The sequence below is a fragment of the Schistocerca piceifrons genome, chromosome 3 (assembly GCF_021461385.2).
Source record: "Schistocerca piceifrons isolate TAMUIC-IGC-003096 chromosome 3, iqSchPice1.1, whole genome shotgun sequence".
Lineage (NCBI taxonomy): Eukaryota > Metazoa > Arthropoda > Insecta > Orthoptera > Acrididae > Schistocerca > Schistocerca piceifrons.
Window position 1 is genome coordinate 541,426,048 of NC_060140.1, and position 13,531 is coordinate 541,439,578.

At 40.6% G+C, this 13,531-nt stretch overlaps 1 protein-coding gene across 1 annotated transcript in view; it reads left to right on the forward strand.

Annotated features, from left to right (window-relative positions):
* LOC124788821 (serine/threonine-protein phosphatase 6 regulatory ankyrin repeat subunit B-like) overlaps positions 1-13,531 on the forward strand; it is a 187,669-nt gene that overhangs the window by 161,527 nt on the left and 12,611 nt on the right. The window contains exon 5 of the mRNA XM_047256102.1: positions 3,006-3,104. Coding sequence (XP_047112058.1) covers positions 3,006-3,104 — 99 coding nt within the window. The remainder of the gene's footprint in view (positions 1-3,005; positions 3,105-13,531) is intronic.

Genomic DNA, 13,531 nt, shown 5'->3' on the forward strand with positions numbered 1-13,531 from the left:
TGTGCACTACTTACAATGAATAGTGTAAATATTTTCATACTTTTTCAATACTAACACATGATATAATGTCACTACTTTCTATCTTATAGATATAATTTGTCTGTACAAAATATTTCGTAAATTTTAGACGATATTTTGGCAGTTGTAGTGCAACTGAGCACCACAGTCAGTCACTCTCTCTCAATTTTATAATCACTCATATGATAGAAACTACTGTATACATAGAAAAATCGTTTTATATACTATTCTACTTCAACAACACTTTTTCTGTTGCTTATTAAGAATTTGTAGGTTTGTCATGGCTACAAGGCACAACACCCCGCCCAAATTCTTGTCAGAATGGCTGTAGGGTTGTGAAATAGGTACACATAATTATAATAGTAAATTTTAATGTATTATCGAGGAGCATAACAGATATATCGATTACAAAGATGTACGTGTGAAAGAATGCTGCGAGACAGCCGCCACATGTAACAAATACCTGTTGTTAGGTAGCGTGGTAGTAGGTAGTAGCTGCTCAGGAGTAGCACGCCAGAAGCAGTCGTGATGCGCCGGAATAGCCGGCACGGTAGCTCAGCGTGTTCGGTCAGAGGGCTGCTCGCCCTCAGTAATAAAAAAAAAAAACTGAGTAAAGGAACTAACGGTCAACTTGAACGGATATCTTGTAACGTCCGCCCAGACCACGCTCAACGAACAATGTCGACAAAACAAAATGAGTGGGCAGTTATTGGTATTAAATATTCAGTGTAATAATTTTCAGTGTTGGGTATTAATGATATATGAAGAAATAGGATTTGAGGTAAAATTCATTAAGAAAAACTATCAAATTTTGATGAATAATCTGTCTAAATATTGTTACATAGATCTACTCTAAGGTAGTCAGTATTCATGTATTTATGCGCTTTTGCTGTACAACGAATTATAATGAGACGAGCTTCTTATATAACCCCAAATTTCCTATTGTATTTTTTGTAAAGATGAATTGTTTGCCTAAATGTAATTTTTATGATATGCCTTAACAATTGCAAGGCAGTTTCACAATATATTAATAGGAGGGTTGGAACTTAAATGGTGGCTATTTCTGCGTCCAGTGGTAGTTGCGCAACAGTGTCGTCATGGATTTCTCTGCATCAGAAGTAGTGGCAATTATGGTCAGTATGCTGACGGTCTGTGAAACTCCACAGTCGTCACACTGCCGCTGCGGATGTGTCTATCTTGGTGTGAACAACTGCATTTTCTGACTCACAGCGCGTAACGTGACAGTTCGATCTTCTTCTCCGTGGTGCTTGTCGCTAGGTACTGCTGAGATCCTGCATGGCATTGCGCATGTCGCTACCTAAACTATCGACATTATCTTTGTATGACTGTTGTGGGATCCCGGGCATTGCGGGCTGGAACATCTCCGAACTCGATAGGACGCTGTGAAATTCCGGCATGTACTAACTGACCTTCTTACACCAACTATAACACAATCTTTTCACAAGCAGGCGACATTTATAAGCGATTTCTGAATGAGAAATTCTCTGCGTAATCCTTCCCTTTTACAGAATGTAGATGTCACTGATCCTAAATACTTGTTCCAGTTTCGCTTAAATGTTAATCATTTGCAAATCCGAGAATGTCAGGCCAATTTGACGATTCATAAGTGTTCATTGACCAGTTTAGGGAAAGGTATATTGGAAAACAAGTGTATATGTTAGTGATATTTTGCAATAGTGGCACAGAGCATTAGAAAGTGATCAGAATGTAGCACTGTCCCTCAAGTGCACATTAAGATTGATTATTGACCTATTTCGGATGGCAAGAATACATTACTAAATTTCAAAAAGGGGGTGAAGTTACCACCACTTTTTCACAGAAATTTGAAATAGACTGATTTTATCCACATTACAAACTTGCTTGTTAATATTAGTTTTATAAATTTAATTGACTCTTTATTGCTGCATACCATTAGTAAATGGTTCGGTAGACGAGGTGCTACTTGTACGCAAAGCTACAAGCGGCGAACGAAATAAGGACACGAAAGCAGGGTAGTACAGGCAAAGTGGGCATTCCGATCAAAGTAGCTCAACTACAATCAAACTTTGGCTTTAATTTGAGGGAAAAATAGAACTGCTGTAAGAAAAAGTAGTTTCAATTTATAAAAACAGTATTTCTGTAGTTGCTGATGAAAACGACCATGCCAAAAAACTTGTTAGTAAACGATGCTTACCATTGGAAACCAGCTGTCCATGATTTGAGGTTGGGTACCACTTGCTGAATGTTTAACATCAAGGAGTATACTCTTTATAAGCCTTCGGCAATTACGGATGAATATCCATTGGTGTAAACCATTCAAAGCAAAGGATTTTTAATGGCACGGTATTCCAGTTATTATATTGAAAGAAACAGTACACGAGTTGCTACACATTCGCAATAAGGCCTCACAGCTGGCTACGAAACATTTATTTTATTATAAATCCCGTGATGGATCACTGATTGCTAAACTTCTATGGTCCGTGACTGGATATTTAAGAAACCACGAGCTTACTTTAAAAATCATACATACAAAATTCGACGTTTTAAGCATATTCTTTCACGTAAATGGGTCAAAACTACTTTGCTTGTGGACAGACAGAAACGTTTAAGACTTTATAGAACATGAAGTATACGAAAACGTTAAATATACGTGACCGAAAACTGATAAGTACATTATATACTATAAGAACGTATTAATGATATACGACAAAACATAATAGGAATATCCTCACGTTTGATAACGATCGATATTGTTTATGTATGTTTCATAAAGAATTTGTTACCGGTTTTCTACATAATGTGGTTCCTTGCTGCTGTAGTATCTGTATCTTTATTCCATGTGTCTTTGTAAAATATTTCTCCTGTGTTAGTCATTTCGCTAAGTGCAACGATCCACGAGTGAAACCGTGAAGATATTAACAAAAGTCTTCTTAGACTCATATCGGCACATCATTACATCACGATAATGTTATGTTTTTATGTTGCAGGTGGTGAAGTACCTTATAGACCAAGGAGCAGACGTTAATGTTCGTGACTTGAACGGCTGGAAACCAATACACGTGGCAGCTCGTTATTCTGATGATGAGGTATCAGATATCATACAGAGTGTTAATAGTAACTATAGGTAATTCACAGGGCTTCTCCTATCTGCTCGCCCTCACAGGACGGACTACTCTCACACTTTTCCATACATTCGAACACTGTTAAATTTCAGGGATGGTCTTTCCTGAGAGAGCAAGTAATTAGAGCAAAGTGAATAAGATAAAAATACACAGTGCTTACAATATTTTATCAGCTATAAATACAAATTCTCTTTCGAGTACAAATAAGAAGTAGAGAAAAGAAACAGAGTTTATTTCAAATGTGAATCTTGCTCTACTTCCTTACAAACAGAACTGAGTAACCGGGCTGTCAGAAATAAGCCAATAGTTCGAGGGACTGTTTGAGCACGAATCAGAATTGGATAGTGCTGGCTAAACGCAGCCAGCAGTGCTCTAGGAATATGTTGACTTCAGAGTTGTTGGGTTGTTTTTGGGGAAGGAGACAAGACAGCGAGGTCATCGGTCTCATTGGATTAGGGAAGGACGGGGAAGGAAGTCGGCCGTGCCCTTTCAAAGGAACCATCCCGGCATTTGCCTGGAGCGATTTAGGGAAATCACGGAAAACCTTAATCAGGATGGCCGGACGCGGGATTGAACCGTCGTCGTCCCGAATGCGAGTCCAGTGTCTAACCACTGCGCCACCTCGCTCGGTTCGTTGACTTCAGACAACTAGCTTTAGTGATCATGAATGTTTGTAGCAACTGAATCACTTAGTAACTGTAAATTACCATTATCTATACGGGAAAATGATGGCAATGAATTCCACAGATTGACCAGAACGTCATGTCCACACACACATAGTAATCCACTCACAAGTTGAACTCCAGCATTTCGTTATGACGTGGACTCTCAAGCACTGTAAGTGACTGGAAGTGAATGATAGTTATTCTTCCGCATAAGGAGGCCATGTTTGTTCACGCTAAGATTTCGCTTCGTTCAGCTAATGAGGGCTCAAATTCATTCCAAGTAGCTGATACCAGGAGATTTTAAGGCTCACATTATCAGTTTAATTCACTGTCTTCCTCCTTAGATCTGTATTACATGTACCTGGCCCAACGGCGGGTGGTTGCATTCCTGAAAATCTCCATATCCAAAGCTGAACTTAATAGAGTTGATTTGATGAACGCAATTTACAGTGTCATATGTTCTGACAATGGCCTCAGTTAATTGTGACGGTTTTGAAACCGTAATAGCGTGATGTTGTTAAATCGATGCTGCGGCATCATTACCACTACAGCCAACCAGTGAGAAGGTTCCTCCTGGACACTGACTCTTAAGAATGGCTTTTTTTCTCTGGCAGTATTCACACTCCCAAGTTTCGAGGACAAGTTTCCATAACTGGTGTAAAAAAGCTGTGTATACAATGTCGTAGAGTTATTAGAGGCGATTAAAGAGAGAACTTTCCTTCTCTAATGCAACTGTCACGGCAGCACCTTTCTCCCGCCACGTGTCTTTGATAGGTTTGGCACTGGAATATCCTTTGGTCAACGTTAACAGTTATTTTGGCTGCTTCCTATGCTACATGCTGATACTGGATTTTCTTTAAGATAGTCATACTTTACTGCTAACGACGTTAAGTTTCCATTACTGCTAACACTATCCAGATCCCTGGATAAACAATTACATTAGAGTTCCTACTACTTTTACAGGTTATTCAAGGCCAATGACACTCTAACCTAGTTATTCTAACATGCATCTGATTTCTGGGAAGACACGATGCAACAATAGAGCACCAAGGACAATTTACTGAATAATGTCACACTGCAAAGACTTGACGGGCTTCTTCATGAAACATGATCCAGCACTATGGGAAACTAGTGGAGCTTGCACCACGCAAACTATCAGTCTGAGGAAGTTGTCTCAAAATGAATTGAGAACAGCTCCAGCACCAGCACAGTAGCCATAGCAAAAAAACTAAATCTCAAAAGCCAACATGTAGAAGGTTGCTCGAGACAGGCATGCACCCACTGAAGTTCCAGAACATATAAGACCTATCAGCTAATGAATTTCAACACATTGAAGACCTCTGACGATGTAACATACCAAATTGTAAACTTCCATGACTCAAAAACGTGTGCTTCGTTTACTGACGAGGCTGCCTTCACAACAGAACGGTATTCAACAGCCACAATATGTCTGGCGGTTGGAAACTCTTAAAGAAACTAATGTGTTCCACTTTCAACAGAGATTTATCATAAATACGTGGGCTAGTATTGAGAAAGAGCGTCTTCAGGCTAACACCATCGACGGAAGATATTACCGTGTCTTTGTCCCTGACATACTAACAAAACTTTGTCCCACTAGCAGTCATGCAACCATTATGGTTCCTGCATGAGGGGGCCTCACGGCACTTTGCCCTTCATGTTGGAGAACATGAAGACAATGTTTTTTCCCGAATTGTTGGACTGGGAGAAGTGGACGAGTACCATAGCCACCTCTGTCTTATGAATTTAATTTTGTGGGGGGAGATGAAGCGTTTGGAGTCCGAGACACTGGAGACTTCATATGAGCTGGCTGCTGTTTGGCTGAACCTACAGCTGCTGTTCGTGAAAAACCTCATTGTTATTAGCGTATTAGATAATCATTAGCACGTAGATGCCAATTGTGAAAGGACGATATTTTCATTACCATTTTTAAAACAATATTCATTGCGCGGCAGTTCAAACGTCGCCTCTGAATATTACCAGCATCGAAACCTTCATGAATCCTACAGGAAAAAGGTACACATGTAACTCGTTTGACAAGTAAAACTGTGTTAGTATTTATCTTTTGTACACGCAGGTTTTTATACCCTGTATGTACAATAGTTTAAGCTAGGAGAGGAAGACGTACCGCTGGCAGGCAGCAAGGAAGAACAGAGTGGATTTAGAGGCGCTCTGCTTTTTATTTTAACGGTCGGCAGCCAAACCTATATAAAGACTTTTGTGGAGAAAGCAAACCTATTCACTGATTTCGTGTATTGTGAATTAGACTTAAATTTCTTAGAAAAATAGTCATTCTGCACACGTATGCCTATAGTGAGGAAATGTGTGTTAGGCAGGCAGTGCTATATATAAACAAGCCATAAATATTAAAAGTAATAGAGTATGGCCTAATATATGTCCAGTCACTTGGACACAATTTATTTCTTTTAATTTTGAAAATGAAATCATATAGTTCGAAAGACATTACGTCTGGTTGCTATCAGACCACTTACGAATAAGACGTAAGATTAAATTTAGTACAATGTCAGTCAACCGTAAATTAACCACTTATTATTATTATTATTATTATTAATGATTTACAAAAACTGTGCATGGCATCTTAATGAGATAAGAAAATATGACTCACTTAACAAAATATATTTACTTGGCTCCAAAAATATTACATTCAGTTTCCGATAGAATTTTCCACTCCGCAATTCGGGGTACAAATTCTATCGCGATACCTATAACTTTAATTTACCCAGCCGTGTGTCTTTGGTCACGAAGGCGAAGTAGACGAGGGAGTCTCGACTATGTCACAGTTGATGTCAGGCATGTTTTAGTGCTGAAAGACTTGTCAGAGGATGCGACGATACAGGATCTCACGTAATGCATATCTGCTTCCGTGTCGGGATCTTCGGTCGACTTTTCCTAAATGATTTTTCTCCATTGTAGGGGGACGGTAAATCACTGTCAATGCCAGCCATTTGTGCTGGCGAAACGCCAGAAAAATCGTTGAGCAAAGGGCGGCTGAAGATCACGAGGCGACACCCAGCAGGCAATAGGTCAACAAATAGCCACGGAAGTCTCAACAGTTTTGTAAACTGGATCTGTCGAATAAAGTCCGGGAGCAGTTACTTAACGGTGCTATGTTCGTTAATTATCTGTGATTAAGTAGAGGGAACATTGCGTGAAGATATACCAGTCTTAATCGTTTCCCGTACTTCTAGCTGTGCATCGGGCCTTTCCTGGTTAAATATCTGCTCTCTGTACTGCAAGGAAGTCTTGCAAACGCGTAGATCGATGGCTTGTTTTGGGGAACGTATTAAACATCTCTTGAAGATGGCTTAGTTGCATTAGATTTTCTTGATTTTTCAGGAAAATCCTATGTTCCGTATATTCAATCTGACTGGTATTTTTCTGGGACGTGGGATATTGTGGTCATTCATACTTAAGTTCTCCGACAGAGTATCAAGTGCTTCCACAGTCCTAAGATTCGCAAGTGCTCCCTATGGAACTTCCGCCGAACGTTGCGTTCCCTCTGCCTTAAAATTTGTAACCTGTAGAGATATGACCAGTTCTTCACGTAGTCCTAACATTTCAATAGCTGTGTCATGTTTCGAACTACTTCGCGTAGTTCTGCGAGGTTAATCGTCTTTGGTCTCTGTCTGAGCTCTGGATTAGAGAGACTTTTCTCGAATATTTTGAACCTCCATGCAGTTTTCATTCATGTTATAGAAACGTTCTTAAAAAGCCGGTTTTCACTGTGGTCCTCTGTTGCTCACTATACGGTTAGTTCTAACGTTGTCATAGCAGATAACACATTCGCCCTTTTCTTCATAAAACAGTCACAGGTAACATAAAAAGCGCCACATTTTACAAGACCTTCCTTGTTTTTGAGACAACGTATGGTGGGAAAGCAAAGATGGAGGGACAGAGTGTGGTGGATTATAAGGCGTTTACTTTGTCTGGCCGATAGTAGCTTCAGGGAAGCGACAGTTCGATAAGGTCATATTCAAAAATTGCTGTCAACTAAAACATAAATTGCGTTTCTATGTACAGCATAATTTTTATCACTAGTTCTGTCTGTACATCATGTACACACATTGACATAAAACCAGACCGGCTGCCGGCCGCCACAAATTTCGCTCCAATGGGAACATAGGACAAATAACATAGGCACACCGATAAGTCCAGATGTCTGCACAAACTGGCAACAGTGTAGGCTGGGGCAGTTTGTTGAGCAAGTCTTGACGGTTGTTCGAGCTGCTGTGTTAGATATGTATCCTATGTTCTATACACTGAAGCACCAAAAAAACTGGTATAGGCATGCATATTCAAATACAGAGATTAGTAAACAGACAGAATATGGTGCTTCGGTTGGCAACGTCTGTATAAGACAACTGTCTGGTGCATTGTTAGATCGGTTACTGCTGCTACAATGGAAGGTTATCAAGATGTGAGTTTGAACGTGGTGTTATAGTCAGTGCATGAGCTATGGGAGACAGCATCTCCGAGGTAACGATGAAGTTGGGATTTTCCCGTGCGACCATTTCACGAGTGTACCGTGATTATCAGGAATCAGATAAAACATCAAATCTACGGCATCACTGCGGCCGGAAGAAAATCTTGCAAGAACGTGACACACGACGACTGAAGAGAATTACTCAACGTGACAGAAGTGCAACCATTCCAAAAACTACTGCAGATTTCAATGTTGGGCCACCGACAAGAGTCAGCGTGCGAACCATTCAGGGAAACATCATCCATATGGGCTTTCGGAGCACAAGGCCCACTCGTGTACGCTTGACAACTGCACGACTCAAAGCTTTACGCCTCACCTGGGCCAGTCAACACCGACATTGGACTGTTGATGACTGGAAAAATGTTGCCTGGTCGACGAGTCTCGTTTCAGTTTCTATCGAGTGGATCCTCCTCTACGTGAATGAAGACAATTTCATGAATCCATGGAACTTGTATGTCAGCAGGGGACTGTTCAGGCTAGTGGAGGCTCTGTAATGGTGTGGGGTGTGTGCAGTTGGAGTAATATGGGACCCCTAATACGTCTAGATACGACCCCGACAGGTGACACATAGGTAAGCATCCTGTATGATCACAGTCATCCATTCATGTCCATTGTGCGTTCGGATGGACCTTGGCAATTCGAGCAGGACAATGCGACACCACACGCGTCCAGAATTGCTACAGAGTTGCTCCAGGAAAACTCTTCGGAGTTTAAACACTTCAGCCGGCCACCAAACTCCCCAGACGGGAACATTATTGCATTTATGTGGGATGCTTTGTAACGTGCTGTGCAGAAGAGATCTGCACCCCCTCGTAGTCTTACGGATTTATGGGCAGCCCTGCACGATTCACGGTGTCAATTCTCTCTAGTGCTACTTCAGACATTAATCGAGTCCATGCCACTTCGTGTTGCAGCACTGCGGCATAGTCGCGAGAGCCGTACATGATATTAGACAGGTGTACCAGTTTCTTTTGCTCTTTAGTGTATGTACGCTACGTTAAGTTACATATGCGGGATCCCAATAGTGAGGGGCGAACGCGTTTGATTTATTTGCAGCGTTCTCTCTTGATACATTCTGAAGTCACCCTTCCGGCAATGTATACTGAAGGCATACCGTTACATTTAATCTAGAATACCAATCCTTTCTAAATCTTTCCTACCTGAAGAGGGCCTTTAACGCCAGTGGTGTGTGAATACAGCGAGAGTGTAGTAAAGCTAGTGATATTAGTCTCCGCCTACGTAGCATACGACTTGTTAAATGTAGAGGTACATGATTTTCCATCATGATTGCAATTTCACAAAATACAAACGAATAAATCACTTATTTTGATTGTTTGCAACGAAAGTTTATTCCAGTGAAATAAAAAAAAAAACTGGAAATTGACGTTCCACCACATCTCACGGAACAGTAAGATACCAATCACTCTGTACTACGAACTCGACTTTGTCTATGTGCAATCTACTACTTACAAACAGAACTTCATGATTGCCACGAAAGGCAGAAATACGTTAGTGGGGATGGAAGCAAGAAGGAACACAGTGAACTAATACTTCCATGCCACACAATAATCATTCACTTGAGGATTCAGAAGGGAAGAAATCGAAAACTATAGATGTTGGCAGTGTGCAATTTTTTGCCTTTGTAGATTATTCGCATTGCGATCTACTCAACGGATAGTAACTAGCCTGTTCATTGCTTTTCTGATGCTCCCCTCTTCTTTGTGCCCTAAAGGATAAGAAGAATACTGTCCAAGTTACTGATATTTACCTCGAATTGTTCCAGCTACTGTTTTGTATGGTATGCTTGGCATTTGCAAAGTAACCACTATGTGTGCTCCGAAGAGGTATAGGATCGAGGCTGCCAGGATAACTACGAACTGTCTTCGAAATTGAATGTCTAAGTGAAAAATGCACTCGATTACCTTGAATTTACATGTCAGTTTACGGAACCGTGTAAATAATAGCTGGAAGAAACCCTGATTTATCCATTGGCATAATTCACTCGAACAGCAGCAGAACAAAGTTATCAAATACAGAGTTCCGTTTCCAGTTGTTACACTGTAATCAGTAACCGAACCTTTGATAAACCGTAGTCCTGCCCACAAATTCATAGCTCTATGTAGCAGTGGTTGGGTCCATATTACACATTCGATTGTGAGTGATATATCGTGACATGAATTTATCTCTCGTCACGGTGTTAAATCAACAGAAATTGACGCAGAGTTCTGTCTGTGTCACTGGCCTCTCATCGTCGTCTTTTCTATCTGAGCTTTTTACTGCCCAGTAAGCAAGGTAACTGTGTGTATTCCACGTGTCGCAGCATACAATATTCCATTCTTCCATATTTACTAGTCGTATGCATTGTACCAAATGAGGATAAGAGAGCTTATTTTAAGAGAACAAATAACAACATTAATTGTAATATTAACAATGAACTGCTTTACAGAGGAAGGCTGAGGTTTAAAAAGGAACAGAAATAAAAGTCAGTCGATCGTTCAGATGGCACAATGAAAAGATTTTCCTTCCATTCTGTTACTGAATTTCCTTAGAGCTATTTTCATTGGAAGAAAGAAGCATGGAGCCATGGAGCAAACATGACACTGCTTCGTTTGGCTCAAACGGGCTGTATCTGCATCCGGCCTTGTGTCATACACAACTACAATATCAGGAATACCATAAAACATGGTGATGTATAATAGACCAATACAAGGATGCCTCGTATTAATAAGCCAAATTGTGGATTCACAAGAAAAAAATAATGTATGGCAATTGAAGCAGAAACAAAACAGAAGAAATAACCAACTGTCCTGTTGTACACTTTCATACATTTTTCTCCTCCAGACGTGCAACAGGAATGCAGATTAATAACTTTGTTCATGCTTTTGTAACTTCTCCTATCTTGTTTCATAATGGGATGACAAACGAAACATAGATTCGTGCTACTGACTGTTGCTTCGAATCTCTTCAGACTTTCTCTCATTTTGTTGGCGATGTAACCTGGTATCCGCAGAGGTTTCCAGAAGACATATGACATGGTACGTTAACATACGCAACTTACTTGTGGTAGTTAACAGCTCAGCTAAGGTAGTAGCGAAAAGATGTGATAAGATACAGCTTTTCATCAAAATAGGTACTGTTCTCAAAAAACAGCGGCCGCTTTAGAAGGTGAAGACTTTTCAGCTCCGCAGACAATGCGTTGGTGCAGTAAACACTTTTTCATTGCCTTTGTTGTAGCCGAGGAAGGTTAGTCGCAACGCTTTTGCATGAAACGGGCTTCTTGCAAGCAAAAAGATTACTTTACTCAGTCCGATATCTTATGTGGAAAAGATTCAGAATATTTCATCGAGATGGCAAGAGAAAGTCAAGCGAATTTAGCAGGGTAAATCAGTCCCACGGCCATAAATCACTTTTATTACAGCAGAGTTGCCAAATAATCCCTACAACACTGCGGAGTCTTGACTACGCTAGTGGCTAGAAGTTTGTGTCGTTGTAGCTGGACTCCTGCATAATCAGATTCGAAAATTCAAACTAGCGCGGGACAACTTGCTCTGCTAAATTTTACATAATCTTTATTTTGGTATCACTGTAAGAAGCAACTTGCCGCTGAAACTATTTGACGCTGTAAACAATAAACCACTTTGTGCATATCTCCATTAAGTTCGACTGTCGTGCAGTGTAACGCTTTACGAGATCAGTGAGGTAGGCAACGGTGAGAGAAGTTCGCAATTCATTTAGTACATCATCATGAGATGGGTTGAAATTACGATTAGCCAAAAACTTAATGCCATCTAACGTAGTGAGGTATTTTAACGATTACATCTTGATAGTAGTTCCCATATGAACATTTCGATATTTTTGTTCTAACAACGCCCTTTGGTGCTGACAGCTGGTAAATTGGGAGGAAACAGTACCACGCTCAGTGTGATAAACCTGCTGATCTTATTACTATCTTGTTCATTTCGGCTTGAAGTGTACCGCAAATTGTGAATCTCGTGCACCAGACACGGTTCACATGTACTGGAAAGGCTTCTTGAGCGACCACACAGCAACTATTGTGTCGACGACCCTTTTCATTCTTTTAATGTCTAAGACATAAACTAAAGCTCAATAAACTATAGAAGAATGAAATAAATGCAGAGGGATTTTTGTGATGTAGGCTGCAAAATACGTAATGACGGCATAAGTAAATCGTAAGAAAAATGGAAAATGGAAAAAGCCATAACAGGTTTTCTCATAAGGTAAAAATGCTAACGTCTTTGGAAGCCTATTCTGAAAGTGTCTGTCAGCGTTTCTGAGTAACTGAATGGTGTAGATTGTTGTCAGTATACATATACATTGCCCTAGCTACGCATTATTCGTGATCTGAGTCACATAAATAGCAGTAGCACTCGCTGGGGTGTTAGTTTTATACTGATTTAGACAGCTGGCGACAGCATGTATCTGAAATTTGAAGAGCGCAGTGACTCGGCGTAGATGGTCTGCAGATGAAGAACAGGGACTAACAATATTAATGTGCTAATAGTAAACCGCGGGAGCGTCTATAGAAACGTCCCAGAACTGCTCTCATTAATAAACGGTCACAACGCCCATATAATACTACGGACAGCTAGTATACACAAAAACCTCTGCTGCTTGTTTTTAGGGCAATAATAAAAGCCCAACAACAAGGAACGACAATTGGAATCCTGTGACGTAGACAGCAATTTCTGTTGATGTAACGCCGTGATGCTAGATACTCGTGTCGCAATATATTACTAAACAAAGGGGTATGTGGTATGGACTATACCCCTGCTGCAGATAGCTACGAATTTATGGCCTGGGCCATGGTTTACCACTGACTAAGCTAGTAACAGCGATAATTCTGTTCAAGAATCACAAGAGGTAGGGGTACACAAAGGCCGGGTGGCTCGGGAAGATTTCAGTTAGATTACATCATGGTCAGACAGAGAGTCCTTAGAAAATGTAGTCCATCAACAAAGGAGGTGGCTTACAAAACACTCGTTCGACCTATACTTGAGTATTGCTCATCAGTGTGGGATCCGTACCAGATCGGTCTGACGGAGGAGATAGAGAAGATCCAAAGAAGAGCGGCGCGTTTCGTCACAGGGTTATTTGGTAACCGTGATAGCGTTACGGAGATGTTTAATAAACTCAAGTGGCAGACTCTGCAAGAGAGGCGCTCTGCAATGCGGTGTAGCTTGCTC